Source organism: Leucoraja erinacea, unplaced genomic scaffold (genome assembly GCF_028641065.1).
Source record: "Leucoraja erinacea ecotype New England unplaced genomic scaffold, Leri_hhj_1 Leri_264S, whole genome shotgun sequence".
In the NCBI taxonomy this organism is placed as follows: domain Eukaryota; kingdom Metazoa; phylum Chordata; class Chondrichthyes; order Rajiformes; family Rajidae; genus Leucoraja; species Leucoraja erinaceus.
In genome coordinates, this window is record NW_026576165.1 from 77,770 (window position 1) to 96,681 (window position 18,912).

The 18,912-nt window shown below is 53.4% G+C and overlaps 1 protein-coding gene across 1 annotated transcript in view; it reads right to left on the reverse strand.

Moving 5' to 3' along the window:
• LOC129693332 (serine/threonine-protein kinase WNK3-like) overlaps positions 1 to 18,912 on the reverse strand; it is a 50,501-nt gene that overhangs the window by 13,119 nt on the left and 18,470 nt on the right. Inside the window, 12 exon segments of the mRNA XM_055630179.1 lie at positions 1,025 to 1,076; positions 2,823 to 2,963; positions 4,040 to 4,156; positions 5,020 to 5,170; positions 7,168 to 7,229; positions 9,978 to 10,165; positions 11,349 to 11,640; positions 12,835 to 13,054; positions 14,007 to 14,095; positions 15,015 to 15,172; positions 15,840 to 16,060; positions 17,303 to 17,475. Coding sequence (XP_055486154.1) covers positions 1,025 to 1,076; positions 2,823 to 2,963; positions 4,040 to 4,156; positions 5,020 to 5,170; positions 7,168 to 7,229; positions 9,978 to 10,165; positions 11,349 to 11,640; positions 12,835 to 13,054; positions 14,007 to 14,095; positions 15,015 to 15,172; positions 15,840 to 16,060; positions 17,303 to 17,475 — 1,864 coding nt within the window.

Sequence of the window (18,912 nt, forward strand, 5' to 3'; positions counted from 1 at the left end):
CCGTTTATACTGTCCCCGATGACCGTGGCTGACAAGGGACGTCAGGGACAGTATAAAAAGCGAAGAAGTACAACGTAGCAAAGACGAGCGGGAAGCAAGAGGATTGGGTAATGTTTAAAGAATGTTTAACAGAAGATAACCAAAAAGACAATACGGGGAGAAAAGATGAGGTACGAAAGTAAGCTAGCCAAGAATATAAAGCAGGATAGTAAAAGCTAAAAGGAGGGAGAGGGTAAAAGCTTCTTTAGGTATGTGAAGAGGAAAAAAATTAGTTAAGACCAAAGTTGGACCCTTGAAGACCGAAAAAGGTGAATTTATTATGGGGAACAAGGAAATGGCAGATGAGTTGAACAGGTACTTTGGATCTGTCTTCACTAAGGAGGACACAAACAATCTTCCTGATATAGTCGTGGCCAGACAGAGGGGTGACAGAGGAACTGCAGGAAATCCACATTAAGCAGGAAATGGTGTTGGATAGACTGATGGGAATGAAGGCTGGTTTTAAGTTTAAACCAGCATCTGCAGTTGCTTCTTACACTGAAAGCCCTGTCCCACTGTACGAGTTCATTCCAAGAGCTCTCCCGAGTTAAAAAAAAAAAAAAAAAAAATCAAACTCGCGGTAAGCATGTAGAATGTACGTAGCGGGTACGTCAGAGCTCGGGACGTCTCTTAGCGGCTCGTAACGCTAACGGCAGGCACTCGGGAAACGCGGTAAGCTTGTGAAGATTTTTCAACGTGTTGGAAAATGTCCACGAGAGCCCCGAGTACCTACGAGCGGCCATTACCGCATTACCGAGTTCGAATCAGGGCAAACTCGTACAGTGGGACAGGGCTTTTAATGCACTGGGAACGTGTGCGTTGAGACGGGGGTTAAAACTCAGCCAGTCGGCAGATTGAGCGGTGCATCCGAGGAGGGGGATTGTCGACGTTTCGGATTGGGACCCCTACATGGGGTGGAGGGGGGGGGGGGGGGGGGGTTGGAGGCAGATGGTGAGACGGTGAGACTACAACACACGGTACTCACCGCATGTCTGCGTGAGAACTTGGTTCATCTGGAACTGCTCTGCGCCCACGTGCTAAAACCCACAGAGAAGCCAAGATTAACACAAGATGAACACAAGAAGAATCAAGCCTCTTCTGTCAGGCCCCACATGGCCTCCTTCTCTCAAACAGGCAAACGTTTCACCCTATCCACTACTCCCTCCCGCCACGGGTTGTAACTGTGAATCCATTCCCCCTCCGCCACAGGGTGCGACAGTCAATCTATTCCCCTGCCGCCAAAGGGTGCGACGGTCAACCTATTCCCCTGCCGCCAAAGGGGGGGCAATGGTCAACCTTCCCCCAACCCAAGGGGTGTGACAGTCAATCTTCTCCACCCGCCCACCCAAGGGGCGCGACGCTCGACCTATTGGACCCGTTTGAGAAAACGAAAAGAGTCCGATTACGTTCATTAGTTCATCGGTGACTGTAGCAGAATCTGTCCATTCGGCCCATCGAGTCCACTCCGCCATTCAATCACAGCTGATCGATCTCGCCTTCCCAACCCCATTCTCCTGCCTTCTCCCCATAACCCCTGACACCCGCACTGATCAACAATCTATCTATCTCCGCCTTAAAAATATCCACGGACTTGTGGCCTCCACCGCCGTCTGTGTGGCAACAAATCCCACAGATTCACCCCCTCAGGCTAAATAAATTCCTCCTCATCTCCTTCCTAAAGCAACGTCCTTTAATTCTGAGGCTGTGCCCTCTGGTCCTAGACTCTCCCACTGGTGGAAACATCCTCCCCACATCCACTCTATCCGGGTTAATTAAACTATGGCACAAATTCCGATGGGGGAGGAGAGAGGGGGAGAGGGGAGGGAGGGGAGAGGGAGAGGGGGGCGGGGGAGGGAGAGGGGAGGGACGGAGGGGAGGGAGAGGGGGAGGGAGTGGAGGGGGAGAGGGAGAGGGAGGGAGAGGGGAGGGAGAGGGGAGGGAGAGGGGAGGAAAAGGGGGAGAGGGGAAGGGAGGACCAGGGGAGGGGAGAGGGGAGGGGAGAGGGGAGGGAGAGGGGGAGGGAGAGGGGGAGAAAAGGGAGAGGGGGAGGGAAGAGGGAGGAAGGAGGGAGGGCCAGGGGAGGGAGAGGGGAGGGTAGGAGGGGGAGGGAGAGAGGGAGGGAGAGAGATAGGGAGAGGGGGAGAGAGAGAGAGAGATAAAGAGAGAGGAGGGGAGAAAGAGGGAGAGGGAGAGAGATAGATAGAGAGAAAGAGGGAGAGGGAGGGAGAGGGGGAGAGGGGAGGGGAGAGAGGGGGGAGGAGAGGGGAGGGAGAGGGGGAGGGGAGAGGGGAGGGGAGAGGGGAGGGAGAGGGAGAGGAGGGGAGGGAGAGGGGAGGGAGAGGGGAGGGAGAGGGGAGGGAGAGGGGAGGGGAGAGGGGCGGGAGAGGGGAGGGAGAGGGGAGGGAAGGGGAGGGGAGAGGGTGGGATGGAGGGGAGGAGAGGGGAGGGGAGGGGAGGGAGAGGGAAGAGGGGAGGGGAGAGAGGGGAGGGAGAGGGGAGGGGAGGGGGGGAGAGGGGGGGAGAGGGGAGAGAGGGAGGGGAGGAGAGGGGAGGAGAGGGGAGGAGAGGGGAGGAGAGGGGAGAGGGGAGGGAGAGGGTGAGGGGGGGGAGAGAGGGAGGGAGAGGGGAGGGAGAGGAGAGGGGAGGGGAGGGAGGAGGGAGAGGGCGGTGAGAGGGCAGGGGAGTTACCAAGGCTGTGGTCAGGATGGCCGGGATGCTGGTCAGGGGGTGACCCAGATTCCCCTAGGCAGAGGAGGGAGGACGGGGCGGATGTCCGCCCACACGGTGTCGGCCTCCGAGAATTGTCCGACAGGATCTCCATTACGAGGAATCAGGGGACAATGAAGGGGTCCTTCATCCTCCCTCGATCGAATGAATTTCAGCTTCTGTCCATCCACGAGACGAGCATGAAGTTGTTTCTCACCCTAGGCAAACCGAAGGGGCAAGCCAGTTAGCGGGCACCAGAGTACGGAGCCGTATCGCCGCACGTGGCTGGTGGACGATCGCAACTTTTAAGAATCTGTTAGACAAGTACATGGATAGGACAGCTTTGGAGGGATATGGGCCAAACGCGGGCAAGTGGGACTAGGGTGTGTGTTTGTGGTCTCACCAGAGCCCTATACAACTCTGGACAACCCTATACAAAGCGCTGGAGACGGCAAGGGCTACCGGAAATGGGAGAATTCAATGTTTATGCCGCTAGGGTGCAGACTGCCCAAGGTGCTGCTCCTCCAATTTCCGGTGGTCCTCACTCTGACCATGGAGGAGGCCACGGACAGAAAGGTCGGATTGGGATTGCGAAAGGGGGGAGTTGAAGTGCTGAGCCACCGGGAGGATCAGGTATTCACATACAAGGAATTTGCCTTGGTGCTCCGCCCGCAAGTGAGAACATGACGTACAGTGACAGTTAGGAATGACACATAAAACATTAAACATTAATAGTAAAACTATGATTCTATGAAGAGGGGTGGGGGGGGCACCAAAAACGAAAAGGGGCCCAGCCTAGTGGCTGGTGAGAGCTAAGCGGGACTTTGCTGGGGTGGGGGGGGGCACCTGCGGCCAGGTGGGGCGGTTAGCCTGGCTCGCCGCTGCGAGATGACAAGACTGCACTAAGAACTTTGTTGGCAGCAGAGACCTGCCGACTCTTACTGGATTGTATGCATAAATAAAGAATTTCATTGCACAAAGTATTATTGAATTGAAACATTGAAAGGCCGGTGTTTGAAATGCGAGTCTGAAGAAGGATCCCGACCCGAAACATCACCTTGTCCACGTTCTCCACACAGAGACTCTGCCTGCCTGACCCGCTGAGTTACTCCAGCACGCTTGGGCACAGTAAGAGGAGGGAGATGGTCGCACATCGATGGCGATAGGTCCGAGCCTCAGCCCGACTCCCGAGACTTGACCACCCTCGATCCGGTCCTCCTCCCCCGTTCAGGCACGGGAGCGACTGGAGAGCTGGGATAGGAGGGTGCGGGGCATTGAGGAGGTGCGGACTCACCATGTAAACGGCGATGTCTTCAGGGTCGTCTCCGTCCACGTCGAACTTGAAGATCACCATCTTATTGTTGTGCGTCTCCAGCTGGCATTCCACCAGGTTGTCCCCGGTGCTGGACACCTAGACACGCGGAGGGGAGGGGAGGGGAGGGAATCACCGTCACGCAAAACCTTCCCCACACCACCGATCATTCTCCAAAACCTCCTCCGGCCCCATATCCGCCTTACAAGAATATCCACTGACTTGTGGCAAAGAATCCCAAAGTTCTTCCTCACCTCCTTTCTAAAAGTGCCATCAAACCCACTCAACCATTCGTCAACCATTCCGTTTCACCCTCCCTCCTCCCCCCCATCTCCTCATCCCTCTCCTCCCTCTCTCCGCTCCTCCCCCCTCTCCTCACCTCGTCCCTCTCACCTTCTTCACTCTCTCCCACCTCTTCCCTCCCTTCCCTCCCTTCCCTCACCTCTCCTCATCCCTCCCTCTCTGCTCTCTCTCCCCCCCCCCCCCACTCTCTCCTCTCCCTCTCCTCTCCTCCCCTCCCCCTCTTCCCTCCCCCCTCTTCCCTCCATCCCTCTCCTCCACTCCCCCACCTCTACCCTCCTTCCTCTCTTCTCCCCCTCTCTCCTCTCTCTCCTCCCCCCCTCTACCTCCTTCCCACACCCTATTCCCCTCCCACCCTCCTCTCCTCTTCCCACCTCTAACCCTCCCTCTCCTCTCCTCCTCGTTTCCTCTCTATAAGTTTCCTCTCCTCTCCCGGCTCCCCCTTCTACTCCCTCACCACCTCTTCCCTTTCCTCTCCTCTCCCTCTACTCCCTCTCTCCCACTCTCTCTCCTCTCCCACTCTCTCCTCTCCACACTCCCTCACCTCTGGTAGTCTCTGCAGCTTCCTCTTCATGTGCTTGTCCTCCACCTCCCACCTCCCTCCCCTTGTCACCCCGTGCCTCCGCCGGTCCCATCCAACACGTCTGGGTGACACGAATTACCTGCAGGACAGTCAGCTGGAACTTGGTGGGTTTATCCGGCCGCTCCCGGGCGTTGGACGGTCTCCGCTGCTGCGGCTTCAGCGGCTTCTCCGGCTTCCCGTTCCCCAGCTCGCTGCCGTTGGGGGGCTCCTTGGCCGCGTCGGGTGTCCCGCTGGGAAGAGAGGCAAAACCACTCGGTGGGACAAGGCGCCTCGCTGGGACAACGCTGCTCGCTGGCGGGGAGGGTTCAGGGTGACCTTCGGCCCATCCTGCCCATTATGACAGAGATGCCAAGCAGGTCCTACTGTAGTTGTACAGGGCCCTGGTGAGATCACACCTGGAGTATTGTGTGCATTTAAGGATAAGGGGGAAATCTTTTAGGGCCGAGATGAGAAAAACATTTTTTTTCACACACAGAGAGTGGTGAATCTGTGGAATTCTCTGCCACAGAAGGTAGTTGAGGCCACAGTTCCTTGGCTATATTTAAGAGGGAGTTAGATGTGGCCCTTGTGGCTAAAGGGATCAGGGGGTATGGAGAGAAGGCAGGTACAGGATGCGGAGTTGGATGATCAGCCATGATCAGATTGAATGGCGGTGCAGGCTCGAAGGGCCGAATGGCCTACTCCTGCACCTAATTTCTATGTTTCTATGTTTTAGGCAATAGGTGCAGGAGTAGGCCATTCGGCCCTTCGAGCCAGCACCGCCATTCAATGTGATCATGGCTGATCATCCACAATCAGACCTCGTTCCTGCCTTCTCCCCATATCCCCCGACTCTGCTATCTTTAAGAGCCTTATCTAGCTCTCTCTTGAAAGTATCCAGAGAACCGGCCTCCACCGCCCTCCGAGGCAGAGAATTCCACAGATTCGCAACACTCTGGGTGAAAAGGTTTTTCCTCATCTCCGTTCTAAATGGCTTAACCCTTATTCTTAAACTGTGGCCCCTGGTTCTGGACTCCCCCAACATTGGGACCATGTTTCCTGCCTCTAGCGTGTCCAATTTCTTAGTAATCATATATGTTCCCAATTTGAGGAAGGACATTCTTGCTATTGAGGGAGTGAAGCGTTGGTTCACCAGGTTAATTCCCGGGATGGCAGGACTGTCATATGCTGAGAGAATGGAGCGGCTGGGCTTGTACACTCTGGAGTTTAGAAGGATGAGAGGATATCTTAAAGAGAACATATAAAATTCTAGGACAGGCTAGAGGCAAGAAACATGTTCCCCATTTTGGGGGAGTCCAGAACCAGAGGTCACACAGTTTAAGAATGGGCCACTCATTTAGAATTGAGATGAGGAAAAACTTTTCCACCCAGAGTGTTCCGAATCTGTGGAATTCTCTGCCTCAGAGAGCGGTGGAGGCCGGTTCTCTGGATACTTTCAAGAGAGTTAGATAGAGCTCTTAAAGATAGCAGAGTCAGGGGATATGGGGAGAAGGCAGGAACGGGGTACTGATTGTGGATGATCACATTGTGAATCTGTGGAATTCTCTGCCACAGAAGGCAGTGGAGGCCTTCACTGGATGTTTTCAAGAGAGAGTTAGATAGAGCTAGCTCTGAGGGCTAACGGAATCAAGGAAAATGGGAAGAAGGCAGGAATGGGGTACTGAGTGTGACGACCATGATCATATTGAAAGTACCTAGGGAGGGGGTGGTTTTGGTGGGAAGGGGACGAATTGACCAGGGAGTTACGGAGGGAACGGTCTCTGCAGAAAGCAGAAAGGGGGGGAGATGGGAGGATGTGGCCGGTGGTGAGATCCCATTGGAGGTGGCGAAAATGTAGTAGGATTATCCGTCGTTAGCGACGGCTGATGGGGTGGAAGGTGAGGACAAGGGGAACTCTGTCCATGTTACGAATGCGGGGAGGGGGAGGGGAGAGAAAAGGTAGGATTGGGAATGGGAAGTGGGGCGGGGCGGGGGGGGGGGGGGGGGTAGTTGAAGTGCTGGGCACCAGAGTCATGGTTGGAGGTCAGATAGGCTTAAGACGGACTGAGCGGACGTTCAGATAGGTTGAGACGGCAGGCAGAGGAGATCAGTTTAAACTTGGCATTCATGCTCAGCACAGACATAGTGGGTCCCATTCCTACTCTGTGCTGTAGTGTGGTCTACTTGGAAGCGTTCAAATCGGGCAGTGTGATCTTGCCGTGGCATTTGAGATTTTTGGCAACCCTACCTCAAGGTATCGAGCGCCTGTCTTGTCCGCTGAGCATCAAGCACCCCGGGGTGGGACGGAGTCTGCAAATTGTCGGCAACAACGGGAAAAGTTAGCGCTCCAGGAGGAGACGGAGGGAAATCGTATCTTTGCCCCAATTTCAGGTAGTCCCTGCTTTCTCCCTCCTTCCCCTCCCCTTTCCCAGCTCCCTCAACCAGCCCACCGTCTCCGCCTATTCTCTCTCCTTCTTCTCCCCCCCCCCCCCCCCCAACCCCCCCCCCCCCTCATCAGTCTGTAGCAAAGATCCTGTCACAAGCAAGATAGATCACTCAACTAATTTTCTGCCCCATTTCCGTAACCGGCTTCCGTCTCCGCACCAAAGATCCCCTAGGTTACTAGTGCGGAGACCATATAACCATATAACAATTACAGCACGGAAACAGCCATCTCGATCCTTCTAGTCCGTGCCGAACACGTATTCTCCCCTCATATACCTGCGCTCAGACCATAACCCTCCATTCCTTTCTCGTCCATAAAACTATCCAATTTATTTTTAAATGATAAAATCGAACCTGCCTCCACCACCTTCACTGGAAGCTCATTCCACACAGCCACCACTCTCTGAGTAAAGAAGTCCCCCCTCATGTTACCCCTAAACTTCTGTCCCTTAATTCTCAAGTCATGTCCCCTTGTTTGCATCTTCCCTCGTCTCAGTGGGAAAAGCTTATCCACGTCAACTCTGTCTATCCCTCTCATCATTTTAAAGACCTCTATCAAGTCCCCCCCTTAACTTTCTGTGCTCCAAAGAATAAAGCTAACTTGTTCAACCTTTCTCTGTAACTTAGTTGCTGAAACCCAGGCAACATTCTAGTAAATCTCCTCTGTACTCTCTCTACAGACGGAAGCCAGTTACGGAAACATCCTTGTAAAAATAAAAGTTATTTATTAAAAATCTTCTCCTCATTTTCAGAATTATAATTTATTAACACAAACTGGTCCCTCGCAACGTTGATTACACTGCGAGTCGGTCGGGTTACTGAAATGGGCGAAATAGGCCCACGTTCCACGGTGCACGTCAGCCCATTGCATTTAGCAGGAGTGATCTGAAGAAGGGTCTCGACCCGAAACATCACCCATTCCTTCGCTCCATAGATGCTGCCTCACCCGCTGAGTTTCTCCAGCATTTTTGTCTGCCTTCGATTGTTCCAGCATCTGCAGTTCCTTCTTAAACACCGAATCTGGAGGTGTGCGTTTTCACACTTCAGTACCCTCAGTACCTCTTGTCTGACGGGGGGGGGGGGGGGGGGGGGGGGGGGGGGGGTGGCCATCACATATCCTTGTCCAGAGATTCTGCCTGACTTTCGAAGTGATTCCAGCACTTTGCTCCCCCCTAGCCCATGGTGGGCCAAAGGGCCTGTTTCTACCCCGATCTGAAACGTTGCTTGTTTGTTTCCCTCCACAGATGCTGCCTGACCCGCTGAGTTTACTTTACTTTGCTTTCAGGATACAGCATGGAAACAGGCCCTTCGGCCCATCGAGTCCACACCGACCAGCGATGGCCCGTACACTCGCACTATTCCACAACATAGGGACAATTTACAATTCTTTTTTCTGAAGCCAATTAACCTAATGAGTCTGAAGAAGGGTCTCGATCCGAAACGTAAGCAATTCCTCCTCTCCGTAGAGTTTCCCCGGCATTTGTTTGTCTAACCTACAAACCTGTACGTCTTTTGGAGTGTGGGAGGAAACCGGAGCGCCTGGAGAAAAACCCACGCAGTCACAGGGAGAACGGGCAAACTCCGTACAGACAGCATCCGTGGTCAGGGTCGAACCCGGGTTTCTAGCGCTGAGGTACCAACTCTACCGCTGCGCCACCGTGACACTCCATCTTTGGAGTATTGGGGTGCAGTGACGAAAGATAATGGATTGTTGGCCTTCATAACAAGAGGATTAACAAGAGGATTTCAGTATAGGAGTAAAGAGGTTCTTCTGCAGTTGTATAGGGCTCTGGTGAGACCACATCTGGAGTATTGTGTACAGTTTTGGTCTCCTAATTTGAGGAAGGACATCCTTGTGATTGAGGCAGTGCAGCGTAGGTTCACCAGATTGATCCCTGGGATGGCGGGACTGTCATATGAGGAAAGATTGAAAAGACTAGGCTTGGCGTCACTAGAAGGATGAGGGGTGGGATCTTATAGAAACATATAAAATTATAAAAGGACTGGACAAGCTAGATGCAGGAAAAATGTTCCCAATGTTGGGCGAGTCCAGAACCAGGGGCCACACACACAGTCTTAGAATAAAGGGGAGGCCATTTAAGACTGAGGTGAGAAAAAACTTTTTCACCCAGAGAGTTGTGAATCTGTGGAATTCCCTGCCACAGAGGGCAGTGGAGGCCAAGTCACTGGATGGATTTAAGAGAGAGTTAGATAGAGCTCTAGGGGGCTAGTGGAGTCAAGGGATATGGGGAGAAGGCAGGCACAGGTTATTGATTGGGGACGATCAGCCATGATCGTAATGAATGGCGGTGCGGGCTCGAAGGGCCGAATGGCCTCCTCCTGCACCTATTTTCTATGTTTCTATGCGCCACCATGACGCTCCGTATTTGGAGCGTGGGAGGAAGCCGGAGCACCCGGAGAAAACCCACGCTGTTCTCGGGAAGAAGGTACAAACTCCGTAAAGACGGCACCCGTAGTTAGGATTGTCTGGCGCTGTGAGGCGGGCAGCTCTACCCCCCCCCCCCCCCCCCCACCCCCCCCCCCCCCCCCCCCCCCCCCCCCCCCCCACCCCCCCCATCGACACTGACTGTGGCTCCTAGACTGTGTGCTTACCCCCATTGCCTGCTGCTGCTGCGTCGGCGGCTGATGGAGAACGCCCGAGTGGTGGTGGGACTCCACGCTGGAGCCCGAAGAGACTTGCGGCGCGCACGGGCTGGGCTCTGGGACCGCTGGAAAGACCGCTCCCCCCGGAGACTCGGAGCAGGCGGCAGAGGTCAGGCTGCTGTCCGAGACGCTGTCGACTGCGGAGAAGAGGAGGGAGACAGGAGGTTTTGTTTAGTTTCAGGTCAGAGATACAGCGTGGAAACAGGCCCTTCGGCCCACCGAGTCCGCGCCGACCAGCGATCGCCCGTTCACACACTAGTTTAGTTTAGAGATATAGCGCGGAAACAGGCCCTTCGGCCCCACCGAGTCTGCGCCGACCAGCGATCGCATGTTCACACACACTCTAACACACACTCTAACACACACACTCTAACACACACTCTAACACACACACTCTAACACACACACACTCTAACACACACACTCTAACACACACACTCTAACACACACTCTAACACACACACACACACACACACTAACACACACACACTAACACACACACACTAACACACACACACTAACACACACAAGGGACATTTTACATTTACACCAGGCCAATTAACCTACAAACCTGCACGTCTTTGGAGTGCGAGAGGAAACCGAAGATCTCGGTGAAAACCCACGCAGGTCACGGGGAGAACATGCCAACTCCATACAGACAGCACCCATAGTCGGGATGGAACCCGGGTCTCTACCCCGGGAACGTTGGTTATGGGGAGAAGGCAGCAGAATGGGGTTAGGAGGGAGAGATACATCAGCCATGAATGGGTCCCAAAGAATGGGTCGACTGGGCTTGTAGTCACGGGAATTTAGAAGGATGAGAGGGTATCTAATAGAAACATATAACATTCTTAAGGGATTGGACAGGCTAGAAGCAGGAAACATGTTCCCCATGTTTGGGGAGTCCAGAACCAGGGGCCACACACAGTTTAAGAATAAGTGGTCGGCCATTTATGAGTATTGAGGAAAAGCTTTTCCACCAGATATAGCTCTGAGGGCTAACGGATTTAAGGGATATGAGGAGAAAGCAGGGATACTGATTGTGGATGATCAGCCATGATCACAGTGAATGGCGGTGCTGGCTCAAAGGTCCCGGCTTACCCGATGCCCCGAGTACCTACGGCTGGCATTACGAGCCGCTAGGAAATATCCACGGACTCCTACGGACATTCTCAGAGTTTGAATCGAGGGGAAAACTCAGGGGAATTCGTGAGTGACTCGGAAAAGTGGGACAGGCCCTTTATGGTTGCAGTCGTGAGGCTGCCCGGCCAGTTACAAAGCCTCGGCAACGGCTGGATGTGACGAATGAGGGGGACTTACAGGACACAGCGTCGGTGAGCAGCTTGTTCTGCAGGACGTGCTGGTCCACTTCGGGTTCCTCGCTCTCGGTGGGGGGCTGCTGCCAGCTGGTGGTGCCGGCGGCGTTGCCGGCTGCGCTGGGGGGCACCGTGGGCGGGGGGGGCTGGTCCGCCTGCGAGCGCAGCCTCTCCTGCTCCTCCAGCTCCCGCAGCTGCTGCGTCCTCTGCCTCTTCCTCTTGATGAACAACACCCGGTCCCGGATGGACTTGCACAGCAGCTTGGAGTCGTTCTCGTGGAAGAAGCCCGATTTCACCTGGAACCGCGGGGAGCAAGGACAGGTTATTGTCAGCGACGCGCGCGAGTGTGTGCGTGAGCGTGTGCATGTGTGGAGTGCGTGTGAGAGGGTGTCTGTGTGTGTGTGCAACTGAGTGTGCGTACGTGTGTGTGTGTGCGCCCGTGTGTGAGTGTCCATCCATCCATCTATCTCTGAGTGCGAGTGTGTGGATGTGGAGAGAGTGGATGTGGAGAGTGTCTGAGTGTGAGCAACTGAGCGGGCGTGTGTGTCTGAGCGTGTCTGAGCGTGTGTGTGGGTGTGCGCGTGTGTGTGCGCGTGCGTGTGTGTGCGTCTGAGCGTGTGTGTGTGTGTGTGCGCCCGTGTGTGCGTCCGTGTGTAAGTGTCCATCCGTCCATCTATCTCTGAGTGTGTGGATGTGGAGAGTGGATGTGGAGTGTCTGAGTGTGCAACTGAGCGTGTGTGTGTGTGTGTGAGCGTGCGTGTGTGTGTGTGTGCGTGCGTGTGTGTGTGTGTCTGAGCGTGCGTGTGTGTGTGTGTGTCTGAGCGTGCGTGTGTGTGTGTGTGTGTGTGTGTGTGTCTGAGTGTGTGTGTGTGTGTGTGTGTGTGTGTGTGTGTGTGTCTGAGTGTGCGTGTGTGTGTGTGTGTCTGTGTCTGTGCGTGTGTGTGTGTGTGTCTGAGCGTGCGTGTGTGTGTGTGTGTCTGAGCGTGCGTGTGTGTGTGTGTGTCTGAGCGTGCGTGTGTGTGTGTGTGTGTGTCTGAGCGTGCGTGTGTGTGTGTGTGTGTGTGTCTGAGCGTGCGTGTGTGTGTGTCTGAGCGTGCGTGTGTGTGTGTGTGTCTGAGCGTGCGTGTGTGTGTGTGTGTCTGAGCGTGCGTGCGTGTGTGTGAGTCTGAGCGTGCGTGTGTGTGTGTGTGTGTGTGTGTGTGTCTGAGCGTGCGTGTGTGTGTGTGTGTGTCTGAGCGTGCGTGGGTATGTGCGCGTGTCCGCATAATAAACATGAAATTACCCGTAAAATTCCACAAGACTGTAAAACACCAGGGGGGGGGGGGGAGGAGGGAGGGGAGGAGGGAGGGGAGGAGGGAGGGGAGGAGGGAGGGGGAGGAGGGGAGGGGAGGAGGGAGGGGAGGAGGGAGGGGAGGGGAGGAGGGGGAGGAGGGAGGGGGAGGAGGGAGGGGAGAGGAGGGAGGGGGGAGCAGGGAGATGAGATGACTTGCCATTTCTTGGGCCACCTCTTCAGGAGTGTCTCGCTCCAAGTCGAAGCTGAACTCCAGCGCCTCGTTGTCTTTGTGCTTCCCCTTCAGCTTCTTGGGGTCTTCCACCCAGATGCGCAGCGCCAGTGAAGATTCCTGCCCGCTGTCCTCCTTGGCCAGCTCGATCCGTAGCCCCGTGTCCTCCGCGAAGAACGCGTAGCTCAGGAGGTCCTTTATGGCCAGCCTGTGTGTGTGGGGGGCGAGGGCAGAGGTCAGGAGGGGCACAAAATGGTGGAGTCACTCCGCGGGACAGGCAGCATCTCTGGAGAGAAGGAATGGGCGACGTTTCGGGTCGAGACCCTTCTTCAGACTGATGTCAGGGGAGGGGGGAGGGACAGAGATAGAATGTAGTCGGAGACAGTAAGACTGGTGGGAGAACTGGGAAGGGGAAGAGGATGGAGAGAGAAAGCTATCTGAAGTTGGAGAAGTCAATGTTCATACCGCTGGGGTCAAGCCAAGTCAGGTTTATTCGTCACATACACATAGGAGATGTGCAGTGAAATTAAAAGTGGCGATGCTTGGGGATTGTGCAAAAATAGTGTAAACTACACAAGCGAAATATGAGGTCCTGCTCCTCCAATTTGCGCTGGGCCTCACTCTGACAATGGAGGAGGCCCAGGACAGAAAGGTCGGATTGGGAATGGGAAAGGGAGTTGAAGTGCTGAGCCACCGGGAGATCAAGTAGGTTAATGCGGACCGAGCGGAGGTGTTGGGCGAAACGATCGCCGAGCCTGCGCTTGGCCTCACCGATATAGAGCAGCTGACACCTGGAACAGCGGATACAGTAGATGAGGCTGGAGGAGGTGCAGGTGAACCTCTGCCTCACCTGGAAAGACTGTTTGGCTCCTCGGTTGGAGTCGAGGGGGGGGGGGGGGGGGGGGGAGGCAAAGCGACAGGAGATGCAAAGGGCCGATTCAAGCCCCACGATTCGGGGGGGAAGGACGAAGCTGATGTCGCTGGAGTTCGGAGTCGGTCACCAACCGGGTCAGCTCCTGATGTTACCGTCCACAGGGGCCGATGGCCGAAGCCTTGCGTGTGTGCGCATACACGTGTGCTCAGCTGCCAAATAATTGTGGTTCCCCCCCCCCGATGTTATGATAGCGGTTTCCATGCCTGCCCCCCACCCTGACACCCACCTTTCCGTTTTGTTCTGCCGGATGCATCCTTCAATGATTTCCTTAATCTCGGGATCGCTCACTTTGTTGAAGCTGGCGGGTTTGATGCCCTAAGGACAAGACACAGATGAGCAGTCACGATGGAGCCGCGGTAGAGTTGCTGCCTTACCGCGCCGGAGACCCAGGTTCCATCCCGACTACGGGCGCTGTCTGTACGGAGTTTGTACGTCCCCCCCCCCCCCCCCCCCCCCCCCCGTGGGTTCTCTCCGAGATCTTCGGTTTCCTCCCACACTCCAAAGAGGAACAGGTACATAGGTTAATTGGCTTGGTAAATGTGAAAATTGTCCCGAGTGTAGGATAGCGTTAATGCGCGGGGATCACTGGCCGGCGCAGACCCGGTGGGCCGAAGGGCCTGTTTCCGCTCTGTATCTCTGAACTAAACACCCTACTGTGTTCCCAAAAATGTTCCCAATGTTGGGCGAGTCATTGATATTGATAGAAACATATAAAATTATAAAAGGACTGGACAAGCTAGGTGCAGGAAAAATGTTCCCAATGTTGGGCGAGTCCAGAGCCAGGGGCCACACACACAGTCTTAGAATAAAGGGGAGGTCATTTAAGACTGAGGTGAGAAAAAACTTTTTCACGCAGAGAGTTGTGAATTTGTGGAATTCCCTGCCACAGAGGGCAGTGGAGGCCAAGTCACTGGATGGATTTCAGAGAGAGTTAGATAAAACTCTAGGGGCTAGTGGAGTCAAGGGATATGGGGAGAAGGCAGGCACGGGTTATTGATAGGGGACGATAGGAACGGGGTACTGATTGGGGACGATCAGCCATGATCACATTGAATGGCGGTGCTGGCTCGAAAGGGCCAAATGGCCTACTCTTGCACCTATTGTCTATTGTTTATTGACTGAATGGCAGAGTAGACTCGATAGGCTGAATGGCCTAATTCTGCTCCTATGACTTGTGGCTTGTGTCCAAAATACAAAGAGTACTCGACAATCAATAGGAGTGGACCACACTTACACTAGTTACTTTGCGGTATATCTGGGCAGCGTTCTGGCATTCGGAGTAAGGGTATTCTGAGGTAGCCATCTCCAACATGCACATCCCAAAGGCATAGACGTCAACCGACTCGTCATAATGTTCTTCATACATTTCCGGAGCCATGAATTCTGGAGTTCCTGCGTGGGGGGGGGGGGAAGAAAGGTAGAATGTAGAACAGTACAGCACAGGAACAGACCCTACAGCCTGCAATGTCTGTGCTAAACATGACGCCAAGATGAACTAAAGGCCGAGACTTTTTCTAAATGGGGAGACTATTTTGAATCCAGAAATCGGACGTGCAAAGGGACTTTAAAAAAAAATATATACAAATACTTTTATTCAGAAAACAGATAAAAATACTAAAGGTAGACAAAAATGTGGAGAAACTCAGAGGGTGAGGCAGCATGTATGGAGCGAAGGAAATAGGCAACATTTCTGGCCAAAACCCTTCAGCAGATTTCAGTCTGAAGAGGGCAGTGGAGGCCAATGTCAGGGGAATTTGTGGAATTCCCTGCCACAGAGGGCAGTGGAGGCCAAGTCACTGGATGGATTTAAGAGAGAGTTAGATAGAGCTCTAGGGGCCAATGGAATCAAGGGATACGGGGAGAAGGCAGGCACGGGTTATTGATTGGGGACGATCAGCCATGATCGCAATGAATGGCGGTGCTGGCTCAAAGGGCCGAATGGCCTCCTCCTGCACCTATTTTCTATGTTTCTATGCTAATGCGGCATTCCAACATGGTTCCCCACCCCTGGTCTAAACTAATCTGCGTCAAAGCACAAAAGGGCAATTTTTAAAGTTACCTATCACACTCTTTGCGAAGGAAGTGCGCATCAGTGTCGCGAGTCCCAGGTCCCCGATCTTGACGGATCCGGTGGGGCCGGTGATGAAGATGTTGTCGCATTTGAGGTCGCGGTGGACGATGGGCGGCGTGCGGGTGTGCAGGAACTGCAGGCCCTTCAGGATCTGCCTGCACCAGCTGCGAAGGACCTTGGGTTTCATCACCTTGAACCGCTTCAAGTACCTGAGGAGGAGGCAAGTCCACGCTGGTGAACACGCGTCTTGCCCCGTCATAGTCGTAGAGTCGTGTGGCGCGGGCACAGGCCCTTCGGCCCACGCCGACCAGCATGCCCCGTCTACACCAGTCATAGAGTCGCATGGCCTACCTTGCCCAGGCCGACCAACATGCCCCGTCTACACCAGTCATAGAGTCGCATGGCACGGAAACAGGCCCTTCGCTCCCACATGCCCCGGTTTAGAAGAATGAGGGGGGAGTCATTGAAACGAGATTGATCCCTGGGATGGCGGGACTGACATATGGGGAAAGATTGAAAAGACTAGGCTTGTATTCACTGGAGTTTAGAAGGATGAGGGGATATCTTATAGAAACATATTAAATTATAAAAGGACTGGACAAGCTAGATGCAGGAAAAATGTTCCCAATGTTGGGCGAGTCCAGAACCAGGAGCCACGCACCGTCTTAGAATAAAAGGGAGGTCATTTAAGACTGAGGTGAGAAAAAACTTTTTCACCCAGAGAGTTGTGAATTTGTGGAATTCCCTGCCACAGAGGGCAGTGGTGGCCAGGTCACTGGATGGATTTAAGAGAGCTAGATAGAGCTCTCGGGGCTAGTGGAGTCAAGGGATATGGGGAGAAGGCAGGCACGGGTTATTGATAGGGGACAATCAGCCATGATCACAATGAATGGAGGTGCTGGCTCGAAGGGCCAAATGGCCTCCTCCTGCATCTATTGTCTATGTTTCTATGAAACCTACCGGATAATAAAAGGCCTGGATAGAGTAGATGTGGGGAGAATGTGGGAGAGTTTAGGTCCAGAGGCCATTGCCAGGCAACCCCCAACTGCGCAGGCGCGGCTGACGGGTCCCCTCTTGTGACGCCAGAGATTCCCGTTGCGACGCCACTCAAAATGGCGATCTGAAAATGGCGGCGGACCCGGCATCCCTCCCACAACTACGCAGGCGCTGCTGACGGGGCCGGTAAGTGGGAGCGCAGTGCCATTCACGGCATAAAGTTAATTAAAGTTTTTTAAAGGGAATTACTTTGTCAAATCGAATGAAACTTGCTACTGCACACCCCAGGCGAATGGCGAGTAAGGTGGGCCTGAAATTGTAGCGCTATCGTGTGCCGTTTTGGCTGTACGTCGGGAACATACATAGATACAAGATGAAACTTTTAGTTATATATAGATGGTGTGATGATCGCATAGCCATGAGAACGAGGTCCAGGAGGGAAGACTCTTACTCACGTCTTCAGGGTCCCGGACGTCATCAGTTCCGTCACCAGCACGATGCACTTCTTCCCCTTTAGCGTCGACTCCCACGAGTCGTAGAAGCGCACGATGTTGGGGTGCTGCAGGCCCTTCAGCATCTCCGCCTCCTCTTTGAAACGCTGCTGCTCTGCTTTGGTGAGCTTCCTGTCCTACAACACACAAAGTTCAGGTTCAGCTATGTTCATTTTTTCTCTTTTTTAATTAAACCTACATGTCTTTGGAATGTGAGGAACCTGAAGCACCCGGAGAAACATAGACAATAGGTGCAGGAGTAGGCCATTCGGCCCTTCGAGCCAGCACCACCATTCAATGTGATCATATTGAAAGCCTAATTTAATCAATAATGTTTTATTAATAATGTTTCATGTTTTATGTGTCTTTCCTAACTGTCACTGTATGTCGTTGACACTTGCGGGCGGAGCACTAAGGCAAATTCCTTGTATGTGAATATACTTGGCCAATAAACTTATTCATAAATGTAGTCATTCATTCATTCATTCATCATCCAGAATCAGCATCCCATTACTGATTTATCTCCATATCCTTTGATTCCGTCAGCCCAAAGAGCTAAATCCAACTCTCACTTGAAAACCAAGGCGTTATGGTTACATATTCTGTTGTGCTGCAGCAAGTAACAATTTCATTGTTCTATCTGGGACATATGACAATAAAACACTTGACTTCACGGGGAGAATGTATAAACTCTGTACAGACAGCACCTGAGGTCAGGATCGAACCTGGTTCTCTGGTGCGAAAGGGGGAGACAAATGGAAGAGGGGTTAATGCTGCCTGACCCGCTGAGTTACTACAGGACTTGGTGTGTTTTTTTAATAGGAATGGGTGCCACTAGTCAACACAAGGGGGCAGTGCTACTCTCTTCCTCTCTCTCTCTCTCACACACACACACACACACACACACACATGGACTAAGGTAGACAAAAATGCTGGAGAAACTCAGCGGGTGAGGCAGCATCTATGGAGCGAAGGAAATAGGCGACGTTTCTGGCCGAAACCCTTCTTCAGACTTAACAATGTTAAGTTTTCTTCAGACTCCAGTCTTCTTCAGACTTAACAATAAGTGTGAAACATAGAAGATAGGTGCAGGTGTAGGCCATTCGGCCCTTCGAGCCTGCACCGCCATTCAATATGATCATGGCTGATCATCCAACTCAGTATCCTGTACCTGCCTTCTCTCCATACCCCCCCCGATCCCTTTAGCCACAAGGGCCACATCTAACTCCCTTTTAAACATAGCCAATGAACCGGCCTCAACTAACTTCTGTGGCAGAGAATTCCACAGATTCACCACTCTCTGTGTGTGAAAAAAAAATGTTTTTCTCATCTCGGTCCTAAAAGACTTCCCCCTTATCCTTAAACTGTGTGGCCCCTTGTTCTGGACTTCCCCAACATCGGGAACAATCTTCCTGCATGTAGCCTGTCCAACCCCTTAAGAGTTTTGTAAGTTTCAATAAGATCCCCCCACCTCTAAATCTTCTAAATTCTAGCGCGTACAAGCCGAGTCTATCCAGTCTTTCTTCATATGGAAGTCCTGCCATCCCAGGAATCAGTCTGGTTAATCAGTTCAG